Source organism: Monomorium pharaonis, chromosome 9, assembly GCF_013373865.1.
Source record: "Monomorium pharaonis isolate MP-MQ-018 chromosome 9, ASM1337386v2, whole genome shotgun sequence".
Classification (NCBI taxonomy): Eukaryota; Metazoa; Arthropoda; class Insecta; order Hymenoptera; family Formicidae; genus Monomorium; species Monomorium pharaonis.
Genome location: NC_050475.1, coordinates 20,340,909 through 20,354,631, shown reverse-complemented (window position 1 = coordinate 20,354,631; position 13,723 = coordinate 20,340,909). Strand labels below are relative to the sequence as shown.

Sequence of the window (13,723 nt, the reverse complement as noted above, 5' to 3'; positions counted from 1 at the left end):
AAAATGTGGATATTGAACTATGTAAAACCTGTAATCTTCATAATTTTATAAATCTTTTCCATAATAAACTATAATTAGAAGTAGGATTAGGTGTTTACGCATAAAATATATAAAATAATCTTATCATTCTGATCTACAAAATATATGTAGTAAACTTGAAACGTAAGAAATTAACCAATCACAGTCGAATATAAGAATGAGAACCGATGGTTTCCAGTTGGCTAATGAAACCATTGACAAGTAACTCACCTGTACAAAAATCTTATTTCTATATTTAAAATGATTTTGTTCGGATATGATTTTTTATCTTTTATCGCAAAATCATTTTTATTCTATCTAAAATTCATGTAATTTATTTTTATTTAAATAATTTCATATATTTGGATAATTTTAAGTCGATTAAACACAATACCGCTCACAATTTTCGACTAAATATAGTTTTTAATAGTATACTTGTAATTCCTTCTGGTCAATGTTTCGTTATTTGTAATCTAGCGGCGCGGCGCTCGCTCGGCGGAACAAGAAACGGTTTATGTCAATCTGCGCATCGTTCGATCCACGGCTGAGAGATCGACGACTTAACCAACGCAGTCGGACCGAGACGATTTAGCGTGATATCTTTTGGATTCTAGAAAATGGCATGGTTGTGCGCCCGCACCGCGCTCCAAACATGTCGACGGCGGATCTCCTATAGCCTCGTCCAAAGGAAAGAATGTAAATATCGTTCTCGGGACGATTCGTTCCGCCGAGACGATTCGTCCCGCACACATTTCTCGTATACATTTTCGCATTTATCCGCATTACGTAATGTTTTTTCCTTCGCCCATCGATTTTGATTCTCGGCCCACGGCCGAACACATATTCCATACGTACGACAAAAGGGAGAGACGAAAACATTTAGCTCAATCGATTCATGTGTCTTTTCTTGACAGTTGCCGATCCGCTCGATCATGCAACAGGCTTGGAGAAGAGGGAAATGCTCGCCGTTTTAGCCGGTAACGAGGTAAATTCTGACATCTCCAACTCTCATCCTATACACCTGTATGGACACATCCCTAACACTATATAATAGTATTATAATTGTTAATGACAGTAATTTATTATGTATATCTTCTTATGATAGTCTTGGAAAAATTAAAACATTGAATTAAGGCTTTGAATATCAAAGAAACTATTGCATATTACAAATGTTAACAATGAATAATAGAAGTTTCAGATTACATAAGAAATAGTGAAAATTACATTCTGTTTTTTTATTTTTCATTATATATTTTTATTTTATCTTTATAGAAAATGATGTACATATATATTAACTTATTTATCTTCCTCAGGATCCATACAATATGACTATAAAGCGACGAGCAACTAGCACAAAGGAAGATCCTAATGTAGTCTATAGTGCATTTGAAAGTCGCATAATGGGTTGCATTTGCGACGAAGACTCACAACACGTCAACTGGATGTGGTTGCACCAAGGTCCTCCACGCCGCTGTGAATGCGGGCACTGGTTCAAACTGGTTGAGAAGGCACCTATATAATATTCCTAAGAACATGCGAGATAGTGGATTGTTTTCAGCATAGAATTAACGTTACATTAGACAGTAATTAATGTCTACAAACATTTATTTACTATGTCCTGCCTCCATCCTATCGAGAAATTAAATGGATCATTTATTGTATGGAAATTGCAGAAATAAATATATTGTAAATATTATATCTTGTTTCTGTTCTTAATTATGTCATTGAAGTTTATTAGCTCATTCATGTAGGATAGACCGGACACTCTTTGTTCAACACAAAAGAAACTTCTACAATGAAATCTACAGTAAAACTAGATTGTGACTATGAAAATTACATTCTGATATGTATTATAAAAAATAAGTTCTTTATTTTCAATGTACATATATATAGGTCACTTTTTTCTTTTAGCTCGTTCAAGTTTGAACTTGCTCACAATTCTTTTTTCATCCTTTGTCGAAATATCACTTGCTGACGTTTGGCTTTCTTGAACTTTCTCTTTAATCACCTACAAAATGTGTCTATCAGTACAAGCAATTATCTATGTGTAATAACCAAGGTTGGGTTAATATATATAGTTAACTAGTCCACTCTTTAAAAAAAATTTACCAATTTTATTGACGCTTTTTCGCGATGCCAATTGATTTTCTTGTTGTGTTAACTTTGTGAACAACTATCGCCATAGAGTTAGCAAATTATAATTTGTATAGTAGACGATTATAATTGCAATATATTTTTTAAAGCAAAAAACTAAATAGCATGCGCCAAGTGCAAATGTCTAGTATCAAATAAATTTACTATTTTATTTGTACTGTAAATTAAGTTTATGTGATAACAAAAATATTTGACCATAACATGTATTATTAAATTATCTTTACTCACAGAATTATATGCAGAGTGCCTAACATATTCATCTTCTGTATCTGTACTACTACTATCCTCATGTGAAGGAGGAGGAACTTGATCAACAATCATATCATTTGGAGATCTTTTTAAAATAGATTTGGGAACGTTAATCATTTTATAAATATCTAGTGGGCTCTGTATTTCCATGTTATTTGATTCACATATATTCAAAATATGAGACGAATGTGAAAATTCAATTCTAATGATATCGTCTTCATCTTCAGAATTTTCGTCATACGCGTTATCTCGTTTCAAGGTAGAACATGGTTCCTGAGATATTTGTATTTCTTCTGTACTACCCTTGTCTTCTATGATACATGGTTCTGCAAACGATATCCTTCTTTTTTCCTTTGTATTTGTGTCTTTGGCCACTTCTCCAGGTTTGGGTGAACAACTCTCCTTCAATTTCTCTAAAATAAGATTTTCAGTGAAATCAGTCTGTTCATCTTCTGCAGCATTCTTATCGAGAACTTTATTTAGCACTGCGTCAGAAATGACATTTGACATGTCCACAGTTGTACGTTTGCTTATCTGGATAGCTTTCAGCTTTTTTAATTCCTCTTGAATTTCCTCTCGAATTTCTTCCGAATTATCAGTTTCACTAGAATCTGATACGTCCTCTTCAGATTCATCGTAAACTTCATTATCTTCCAGGTCACCAAAAAACTCAAAATCGCCAGAATTTTTTTTTTGCTCAGCTTCCAATCTGCAATCCAATCTGCATGTAAAATGACTCTCATTGAAAAAAGTTTTAATCATAAAACTGACTGACTAACCTGCAAATCTCATCTTCCAATTCTTCCTCTATCTCTAATTCATCAAGTCTCTTAAAAAAATCTTCCTGAGTACGAATGTCAGTCTTTTCTTTTTCCCTCAATTGCGCTAGTTTATGGTGATACTCCTTCTCACGCTGTCTATGTTGTACTGTAAAACAAATTAAATTTTGCATGGTAAATTAATTTATTTTAAATTAAATCAAGTCAGATATTAATGGATTATAAAATTAATTTAATTATCTTAAAAATTGCATGAACACAATATAATAAAAAAATTTAAACATTTTTTAATATTTAAAAAAACAAAGACAGTAATAATCACACTTTAATATTTTAAAATTAGTATAAGTACTTTTTTTCTACTGTAGTTGAGGTTACAAATTAACCAAGTTGAATTAAAAATTATCAATTTTTCTACTTTATTATATAACTTTTAAAAAACTTTTGAAGAAAATTATATATAAAACTACATAAGATAACATATTATTGTGTACTAAGATTCTATTATGACCATTTAATCTCCCAATTTTTAATTTAAAAAATTTTTTAATCTTAAACTTTTAACTAATCAACCCTAAATTTCAGTACTTTCTAACATAATTAATAAGATGTAAAATAATTTTCTCTTTATACCTCTCCACTCATCGAGTTTATTCTCAGTCCAGTGTTCCACGATGTCTTTTCTGTCTTCTTCTCCAAAAATATCATGTTCCAATGGAAGATACTGTCTCATCTCATACAAGTTTCTCTCCATTTCTAAACTTTTCAGTATTTCATCCGCCCCTGACATAAAAGAAATATGCAACAATTATAATATTTAGTACATAATTTTCAAGACTATACACGTGATTTGCTTGTACATGTTATTCTCCTGTTGCACAGCGCGATTGCTTGTGATGCGCTATACTTGGCGAAATAGCCGTCTCCCAAGGAAGCCAAGATTTCGTTGGTGTGAACTAGCTTTCCCTTCATAAACGCCCGTTTGCCGATAGGCACCATACAATTTTCAGAGATAGATAACGGATAGACTTGAAGTCCTTCTATCACTTTCTGGTGCCTCTTTTTATAGTCTGTTATTATCTTGGTTTGTCTTTCATTCTGTTCGAGTTTCTATAAATGTATGTCAACTCTCAATTTTCGAAATGTTAGTTAAAGTTTCACACAATTTTATTCCATATAATTATACCTGTGCAAATACGTTGTTGAGAAGCACCTGCTGGTAACTTTTTAGTTCAGATTCCATTGTTATATCGTTAGTTACACTCTTTTAATCTTTCACGTTTAATTTCGATCTTTATTTAACTCACGTTAAATTGAATATAAAATATAATACAAGATAGAATCTATTATATAGATATATACACGTGTGCCTATATGTAAACATAAATTTAATAACTTGTCCACGCTCGGCTCGTGATCAGCTGTGATCAGCTTCGAAACTCCCGTAGAGCTTCGATGTGCAACAACTTCGTATTCCTCCTAAAATCGACTTTGTATTTTCAAACTGACTTGATTTGTGTGATATTCGAAAGATATATATATACATGGTCGAAACATCCCGACACAAGAAGACGAGTACAGACAACTAAGTACTAATAAATTTCGAGTAAAGTGGCCGGTTTCGTACTTTCTCGACCTAACCTATATTCTTTGAGCCAATCTTAACTGCGATTGATCGATTCCGTTAGAGGGAACTTTAAAAAATTTAGAGAAGAACATGAACAATAAACGCGAATCTAGCACAGTTAAAAAAATTAAAAAAAAACATTTGATATTAAAGAACATGTATTTTTTTTCTTCCACGAAAAATTATCTTCCTAACTTATAGATTCATTATAATATAGTAATTAAGAGTAAGATCCTGATAATATATTAGTAATATAATTTTACGATTTATTTCTCATCATTTCTCTTCAAACATATGTTTCGTACATATATGTGCGTGTAATAAATTAATTTATTTAAAAAAACACAATTTTTCCAATTGTATACAGCGAACGACATAAATTGTTTAATCCTGAAACAGATATATAGAGTAAGTTGACGCTAAAGTCGATGGCTTGTTAATACGTAATAATTCTTTAAAATATGTCAACATTACATTTTCAGACAGTGATTGAACCTTTTTTTTAGCTTTCCAGTCCATAAATTTGTTATACGCATGCAAATATTTTTCTTTCGATTTTTGTGGTAAAATTATTTCTGTAGTCTCTTCTGGAATTTCGATGGCCAGAAGATCTTCTAGACGCATGTATTCTGAACACATGTCCTCTGGACATGATAGTTCGCTATCACTTTCAAATGTTATTACTTTTTACTCATCTTTGTTTGATTTTTTATCAATCGTGTCACCGTGTATCAACTTTTATGCGATCTTGATACAATTGATCACAACCGATGTTTTTTTTGACACGAGTTGATAGGTTAGCTGAAGTTAACTTTGCGAAAGCGATGAAGGTAATTCTGCGCTCTAGACAGAAAAATGTAACCGGCCGAAAAAAAAATTACGGAATAAAGTTTTATATATATTACATATAAATAAACAATTAAATTTATATTATTGTCAAGTGATAGAGTTTGACGGAAATTTATATTTAAATCTATAACCCAAAAATGATAAAAGGATCGGATATGTAAAATAAATAATCTAATCGAAGTGTAGTATCACAATTTATTACCGATAAAATAACAAACCTTACGAAAATGTATTATTTTACTGTTTATACCATTTATTAGCAAGACAAAAAAGATGAAATAATAAATTATTTGTGTGAAATAATCGTTTCATAAAAAAGTGACGATTTTCGAATAAAAAAAGACATGATGGACGACTTTTCATGCACATGTAACAAAGTCTTATTATGCGCTATATATATAACAGTATATTTTGATGATAGAAAACATATCAAAATTTATCAATTAATTGTAAAATATGTTGTTGCTCTGCTTCTTTCCATTCTGTGTCACCAGCGTCTCCTAAATTACCAGCGTATTCTAGTTTTAAAACAAAAGACATGCAATTAGACATATTATACAGTGTCTCTAAATTTGCCTAAATTTTGTATAAATTTTACGATTTCCAGTTTCATACAAACAATTGGAAATTGTGAAATTCAAGCAAAATTATTATTAGATGCCAAAATCACCTTTAATTAATAATAGTTCTCTCTTTTCTTATATACTATATATATGTAATTTACCTCTCATAATGTGTCGAATTGTTTTAAGGGATGCTCTCCTCTGTGCTAAAATTCTCGTCACTCGTTGTTTGACTGCAGGCGGACAACCAGTGCAAGCTTCCAAAAGTACATAATCTACTAATTGTAATATAAATAAACCACCATCTAATCTTCTCAAGTACGATTCTTCTTCATCCTCATCCTCCTTGTGAAAAAAAAATATAAACTTTCATATATCTCTGTTAAATATTTCTGATTAAGGATTATTTATGATTGTACCTTTCCATTTTTCTCCACTTCTTCTACCTTTTCAAGATACTTGAAATGTAATTCAATTAATCTATCCACTTTCTCATAATCATTTTCCGTAAACTTGCTAAGTAATCTTTGACGCTGCTGCCCTTTGCAATTCTTTAACATACTTGCTATAATTGAAATTACGTGTTCTGTAAAAAATTACTTGTTCATTATTTCATTATTTAAAACAAGTTTAAAACAAGTTAAAATTTTCTTAAAAATGTAATTCTTAAATTAAAAATGTAATAAAATGTAATTATAAAAAAATATAAGTGACTAATAGGTGATTAATATATCGAGACTATCTTCGATAATTTTTATACCTTCATGCTCTTCTGCGGTGAGCATTTTTTTTCTATTTTTTGTTGGGGTTTTCATGAACAGAGGAAATATAGTTCGTAATCCAAGAATATCAACAAACTTGCTACAATTATCTTTTCCATCCGGGCCGTTCATAGCGTGATCTAAAACCTATAATTTAATACTATACATTGTAAATAGTACTTCCTAACAATAAGTAATAACAAAGCGCAAATAAACCTACTTTGAGAGATCCATTGCGCGACATCTTTTTCTCTCGTAACATCAAGTTCATAAGTTGCAGACCTTCGCCACGCAAAAACCTATCACGATTTACGGTAGCCATTAGACTTGAGCATAAAACGTTAAATAAATTTTCCATCATCTCTTGCTCCTCTGCGGTTTGAGGATCGTGTCTCTTATAGTACTGTAAATAATCAATTTTAAGATAATTTAGTTTAATAACTTGCAAACATTTAGAAACATATAAATACATACAGCTAATTGTTGTAGTAAAACATCAATTCCATCCAAGTCGCCTAAAAGAAGTCTATTTTCTGGCGTGTGCTGCAAGAGTATAGACAGAAGTTCACTGGCGTAAAGTTTGTTTGCGTCGAAAGGCGTTTTCGCCTTAACTCGTCGCAGCAGCCACTGCATTAAACCTTGCTTCCCCGCATCCGCGCACAGATCTGGTCTAAACTCTAGTAGATTTTCAAAAATGGCTAAAAAAATCAATGTCAAAATTAATGTCCAAATAAATTATTAGTAAAACATGTTTTTTAAATATTTATCAGAGAAATTGAAATTAATGATTTTAAATATTTTGTACATTTTCTTATGTCTAGAAAATGTAAGTATCAAAAAGATTATAATAAACACATTTATTTATATAAATATTTTTCAATACATTTGTAAAATACTGTATATATTGTAACAATGTTTATAATGTTTGAAAATCTTCAAAGAAAGATTCTATAAAATTTGTATATATTTTTAAAATAAATTTTCAAAATATTTATTAAAAAATTTATGATAAATATTTTTCTATCTGAATCCAGCAAAACACTATTTTGTGCACAAATAAAAAGTGCTAAATAATATGCATTATTAAATTTGTTTAATAATTACCAAGTGTGTTATAAACACCGTCACTTTCTTCCTTTACCGCTTCGTCGAGTCTTTCGAGATTTTGTACTAGGAGAGCGCAAACTTGTTGCTCCAACAGAGCATCAATAAGCGTGTCTGCACCTTCCTGACTCTCGTGCAATATATCTACGTCAGTTAATTCCTGTAGAAGATCTACCACGCCAACCGCTACATCAGTGTTTTCATGAGACAACAATTCTAGTAAAGAGGGTACAGCGCCTAGCTCTACCATCAACTGATACAGATCTGGATTAGTTGCTACAATATGCAGTTCTTGCAGAGTTTCATGCAGCTCTACTTCAGATTCCATAAATCTGCAAAAGACCAAAGAAGAATAAAAACAATTATACATTAAGATTTTTACTACCTTGATAAAGATTTTTTAAATAATAGTAAGTGTAAGTGATAGAAAAAATTCTTGGTACTAGCAATAAGATCATTACTCCAAAACCTTTACTCCAAATCCTTCACTAGTATCATAATTATTTCGTTCATCAATATCGATCTTACTCTAGCTTTAAATATCCTACAATATCTCACAATATTTTTATGAATTCTTCATAATTTAAATTTCTAAAAATTTTTTTAAAAATACCTTAAATTTTTTCAGATTCTTAAAGTATTCTTTAAAAAGTATATTATAGCATGAAAAAATTATGGAAAAATTTTAGGATATATCAAAATTTATGTATGTATGCAAATATATTGTAACTGATATTTAACTTCCATGTGCTCACATACTTCTCTGGTTGATCCGGGAATTTAACTCTCATCTCCTGATTTCTCAGTGCCCTCTTCTCAAACAGGAGGATCATACGTTTGAGCGTTGCCTCGTCCAGTGCCTCGACTTCAGGTGCCTCGGTTTCTACATACTTCAATATATCCTGCTTCTCCTTCTCCGTCAACTGCGGTTCGACCACAGCGTCATCAGTCGACGAGGGCTCGGCAGCTCTGACAGGTGTGGCAGGCTCGTCATTCCTGGATGGCACGACATCGAGCTCCCTGGGCTGCCGTTGACGCGCATGGTACGGCGTTTTTATCACTCTCTTCGGCCTCTTCGCGCTCTCCCATTCATCATCGTCGTCGTCCTCTCCCGCAGTCGGTCGCTTTGGTGTGTTTGGAGGCTACGTACATATTCCCAGATGAAACACAAATAAGATCAAGATAACACCAAGTCATTTTACACAAAATAATTATATGATATTGCTCATAACATTTTTAATGATGCGATGAATTTTTGGTATATGACAATCATTTTAAAACAACTTGTCTGTCGCTTAACGCTATCGTGTCGCCGTTATTTATTAGCAAGCAGAAAAGCAAATCGCGAGATTAACGAAGAAAACTTTCCTCGAAAGTCACGACACATACAACGCTGAGAAATTAAATAAAATAATACGTTTATCCTTAAGATAAATGTGAATTGTACAAATCGCTGTAGAATAATTCGAGAATACTCACCTTGTAAGATAATAGTTCCCCGATATCCATTTCCCGGGACTAAAGATCACCGAGTCTTTCAAAATTACGTCCAAAAGACGTAAATTTGAACTGAGTTCGACCAGCTTTTCTTATACTCGTGTATGTATGCGCACGTACACGCACGTAGATTTTGTTGTGCTCCTCACTCGCATGCTATATTGTTAATACTCAATTGTAGTATCAGGCACTTCCCTTGATGTTAATTCACTCCAAACGTCCGAATTCCAATTCTCTTTTGCAGTTTCACTCTCTAGCACTCTGGCAGTTATTTCTTACTTTATGAAAAAACATAACCTAACATAATATAACCTAACCTAACCTAACCTAATTGACACAAATCCAATTTATACGTTCAAGACAGAATTATTGTGATCGATTCGTGGAGAAATAATTTTTATACAGAAACCAATTATTACAGAGTTACATAGTAATTTGTATACTTATAGCGGAAGTATTTAACATGATTGGGCTGTCCCGATTAGCGCGGACCATCACTCGTTTAACGAGAGCGAGATTACGCTGCAGCTCGTCGAGCGGCTTGAAAGATAAGACGAATCTGTATCGTCAATTGTACGCGAAAATACTGACATGCGGTCCCATAACACTTGCCGAATACATGAAAGAAATCCTGATCCATCCCACTGCAGGTTATTATACAACCAGAGATGTTTTTGGTCGAAGAGGCGATTTCACGACTTCTCCAGAAATCAGTCAACTTTTTGGAGAAGTATGCAACCCTCTTATTATCGGGTTAATTATGATTCCATCATTTTAACTCTGGGTTGCGTTCAGAAACGACACCCGAGTGCTTTTGGGTATCATTCTATCCTTGTTTCACATTCAACGAACAACAATAATAGAATGATACCCGAGAGCACTCAGGTGATGTTTCCGAACGCAGCCCTGGAGTGCTACTGTAAATCTTTATCTGTCAAGTGACAATTCAAATTTAATTTTAAAAAGTTTTAAAATTATATTTTTTAACTCATAACATTTTATGAGATTTTGTTTACATTAAATTTCACATTTTTTAAAGTGAAATCAAAGGCATGTCCTTACAAGAGATAACAAAGATGGCATTATGACAATGTCCTTGCAAAAAATTTAAGATTTTATCTTTTCTTTTCTTTTACCATTTACTGTTATCTGTGTGGAGCTTGTCAAGATATTTTTGCCTAGAAATAATTCATATATTAATTATTTTTTCATTGATAGATTATAGCAGTTTGGATAATTAATGAATGGAGAAAAATCAGCAGAGATCCTATTCAACTTGTGGAATTCGGTCCAGGAAGAGGCACCTTAATCAATGATATTCTCCGAGTACGTTTTTGATATATTATTGTTTCAAATTAAACGTACGAGTGTGAAAATTACGAGAGATTGTTTATTTCAGGTATTTAGGAAATTGAATCTTTCAAATAAAATATCGATTCATCTAGTGGAAATTAGTCCTGCTTTGTCTGCGATTCAAGCAGAGAAATTATGCACAGAAAGCAGAGATATTGAACCAAGAGTGAACGAGGATCGAGACAATTCCGTCACGCATTACAGAGAAGGTGTTACAAAAGATGGAGTAAAGATACATTGGTACTATTCTGTTAATGACGTTCCTAGGAAATTCAGTGTGTTTGTTGCACAGGAATTCTTTGATGCTTTGCCCATACACAAGTTTCAGGTACAGAAACATTGGAAAATTGATATTAAAATATAAAATAGACAAAAGACAACATACAAGTCAACAAAAAATTTTTATCATTTAACTCTCTGAATGAGATTGAAAAGTTGTTTTCAATCCTCATTTTTCTCAAAAATTTGTAGCAGGATATTTTTATTTACTTATTAATCACAAAACTTCTATTAACATCAGTGTAAATTTTTATAACTTTTAAAAATTGATCAGATTTTTACAAATTGAAACTTCAGAAATACTAAAGAAATATGGAAACTTAGAAAATATGAAGATATTAAACTACATCTTTTCTAGAATTCTGATATATTCTAAAAATTTTTTATTCTATGACTTCAAAAAAATGCTTTAATTTTAGAAAACTGATCGGGGTTGGAGAGAGATCTTAATAGATATAGTGCAGGACTCAAATGAAGAGAGATTTCGATATGTACTTTCGCAAATACCAACGGCTGCTTGTGAAGTATACCTATCTGTAAGCTTTTATTTACCTCACTTTCTAGCTAATGTTTTATAGATGAAAAATTAACAAAGAGTGACATTTTTTTCAGCCGCACGAGAAAAGAGATCATGTGGAGATGAGTCCACAATGTTCTGTGACAATAGACTATGTGTCTCAATTTTTGTGGGAACACGGAGGATTTGCGCTGGTGATCGATTACGGCCACGAGAGGGAGAAAACTGACACATTTCGCGCATTCCGTCAACATAAGCTACACGATCCCTTGTTAAATCCCGGAACCGCGGATTTGACTGCGGACGTTGACTTTTTATTAATAAAAGAGATTGCACAGAAAGACAATAGATTAATCACCTTTGGCCCGGTGACACAAAGAAAATTTCTAAAGAACCTAAACATCGATTTACGATTAAAAATGATCTTACGGAATGCTACTAAAACGCAAAAGGAACAAATTGAATCAGGATATCACATGATAACCGATGAAGATAAAATGGGCAATTGTTTCAAAGTACTATCTCTTTTCCCTTCCGTCTTGAAGGATCATTTAAAAAAATGGCCTGTAGCAGGATTCGAGGATGAAAGCAAAACCAAATAAACAGTTAAGTCAATAAATATAAGAAAAGACATAATCATATTTTTATGTGTGTATATTTAGATATTAATTATATAATGACACATGTACAGTAAGCATTCAGCATTAATATATAGAAAAAAATTAATTTATATGGAAATAAAAAAAAGTTAATTTTACATAAGTGTTTATAAGTTTTCCAAACAAAACTTAATTATTTTATTATAAAAAATTATATATAAGAAATTATTTTTTTATTTATTAACAATTGTACTATTATTACTCTGTAAATTTGTCCTTTTAGTTTTTATTGCTTAGTAGCCTTAATAATTTAGCATTTTTTTTAGTATAGAAGTGTGCCAATTATTGTAAAGGTGTAACAATTATATATGCCTTTGACAGTGATTGCAATGTACGATGCAAGTCAATTATACACTGATATCATTGACCGGGATAATGCGGCCTTCATAAATGTCAGAAAGATGTGAAGGGGCACGAATGGTTCGAACACGTGAGCTTGGTAGCACGTGTATAGCTAGTGAAAGGAACGTCACATGCGACTTAATAACTAAATAAGTAAACGGTTACCGATTAGAAGAAATATTACCGTTTAATTTTATCGATTTGTTGTTTTTATATAAATTTTAAAATATTCTAAGATTCTCTTATAAGTTTTGAAGAAAATTGATAAAATCTAAAATAATTTAAGAACACTTTATAAAAGAAATTTTATATATAAATGAAAAATTCTTCAAAATATTATGAAATATGAGAATTCCATCAAGAAAAATCGTGATAAAGTTCGTATCTTAAGCCACATGTTCATCACGTTTTTCCCTTGGAGGCTTTACGTATAAAATCTTACCTTTTTAAGTGATACACGTGAGCAAATATACGCGGGCCTGCAATCTCGAAGTCCTTGACCCTTTTCTTCACAATTTTACTTTTACTTAATATATCTCGCGTGTATGTCCTAGTCCGCCCCACTTCCGTAAATTCCTTTCGCTTTTCTGGCATCTCGGTGAGAGCTAGAGACCGTTTCACGGGGGACCATGATTCATGCGTAGAACGTATCTTCAATTTATCACGCGAAATATCAGTATGTGTTCGGAGTTTCTTCCATCATAGAACGTCCAATTACCGAGTAAGATCGAACATTTTTAACGTATTATTCTTAAACGCATACGGTGTACCATTGGATTACTAGTTAAGTGTACACAGCGTAGCTATAAGTTTGACAGTGAAAGTTTATTAAAAGAAGAATCAGTTAATAATGTTTCAATTAGTGATGTTAGATGCCAGAAACAGTGATCGTAAACAGAAAGCTTAAAAAATAATAATTAAAAGTTAAATAATTTAAAAAATTATTAAATACAATATTATTTATAAAAGAAA

General features: G+C 32.0%; 4 protein-coding genes across 6 annotated transcripts; 2 read left to right on the top strand and 2 right to left on the bottom strand.

The window, feature by feature from the left end:
* Positions 1-534: 534 nt before the first annotated feature.
* Positions 535-1,714, top strand: LOC105836245 (cytochrome c oxidase subunit 5B, mitochondrial). Its single transcript, XM_012680156.3, has 3 exons — positions 535-714; positions 933-1,003; positions 1,332-1,714. The coding sequence occupies exons 1-3, from the start codon at positions 636-638 to the stop codon at positions 1,536-1,538; spliced, it is 357 nt and encodes a 118-aa protein (XP_012535610.1). The 5' UTR covers positions 535-635; the 3' UTR covers positions 1,539-1,714.
* Positions 1,715-1,864: 150 nt separating this feature from the next.
* On the bottom strand, positions 1,865-4,875 carry LOC105836244 (unconventional prefoldin RPB5 interactor-like protein). The gene is made up of 6 exons (XM_012680154.3): positions 4,387-4,875; positions 4,061-4,310; positions 3,834-3,983; positions 3,201-3,348; positions 2,401-3,130; positions 1,865-2,026 (listed from the first exon to the last, which is right to left on the bottom strand). Exons 1-6 carry the CDS (start codon positions 4,441-4,443, stop codon positions 1,913-1,915), a joined length of 1,449 nt encoding a protein of 482 aa, XP_012535608.1. The 5' UTR covers positions 4,444-4,875; the 3' UTR covers positions 1,865-1,912.
* A 982-nt stretch (positions 4,876-5,857) lies between these two features.
* On the bottom strand, positions 5,858-9,613 carry LOC105836246 (beta-catenin-like protein 1). The gene is made up of 9 exons (XM_012680158.3): positions 9,584-9,613; positions 8,864-9,246; positions 8,105-8,436; positions 7,475-7,698; positions 7,221-7,403; positions 7,000-7,147; positions 6,659-6,825; positions 6,401-6,584; positions 5,858-6,194 (listed from the first exon to the last, which is right to left on the bottom strand). The coding sequence occupies exons 1-9, from the start codon at positions 9,611-9,613 to the stop codon at positions 6,106-6,108; spliced, it is 1,740 nt and encodes a 579-aa protein (XP_012535612.1). The 3' UTR covers positions 5,858-6,105.
* Positions 9,612-13,642, top strand: LOC105836247 (protein arginine methyltransferase NDUFAF7 homolog, mitochondrial). 3 transcript variants are annotated; one of them, XM_036292032.1, is made up of 6 exons: positions 9,612-10,331; positions 10,820-10,927; positions 11,001-11,282; positions 11,653-11,769; positions 11,846-12,355; positions 12,731-13,642. In XM_036292032.1, the coding sequence occupies exons 1-5, from the start codon at positions 10,065-10,067 to the stop codon at positions 12,350-12,352; spliced, it is 1,281 nt and encodes a 426-aa protein (XP_036147925.1). In that variant the 5' UTR covers positions 9,612-10,064; the 3' UTR covers positions 12,353-12,355; positions 12,731-13,642. The 3 variants fall into 3 exon arrangements, with proteins under 3 accessions (XP_036147925.1, XP_036147924.1, XP_012535613.1); XM_036292031.1 differs by having other exon boundaries at positions 12,681-13,642; XM_012680159.3 differs by lacking the exon at positions 12,731-13,642 and having other exon boundaries at positions 11,846-12,507.
* The last annotated feature ends 81 nt before the right edge of the window (positions 13,643-13,723 follow it).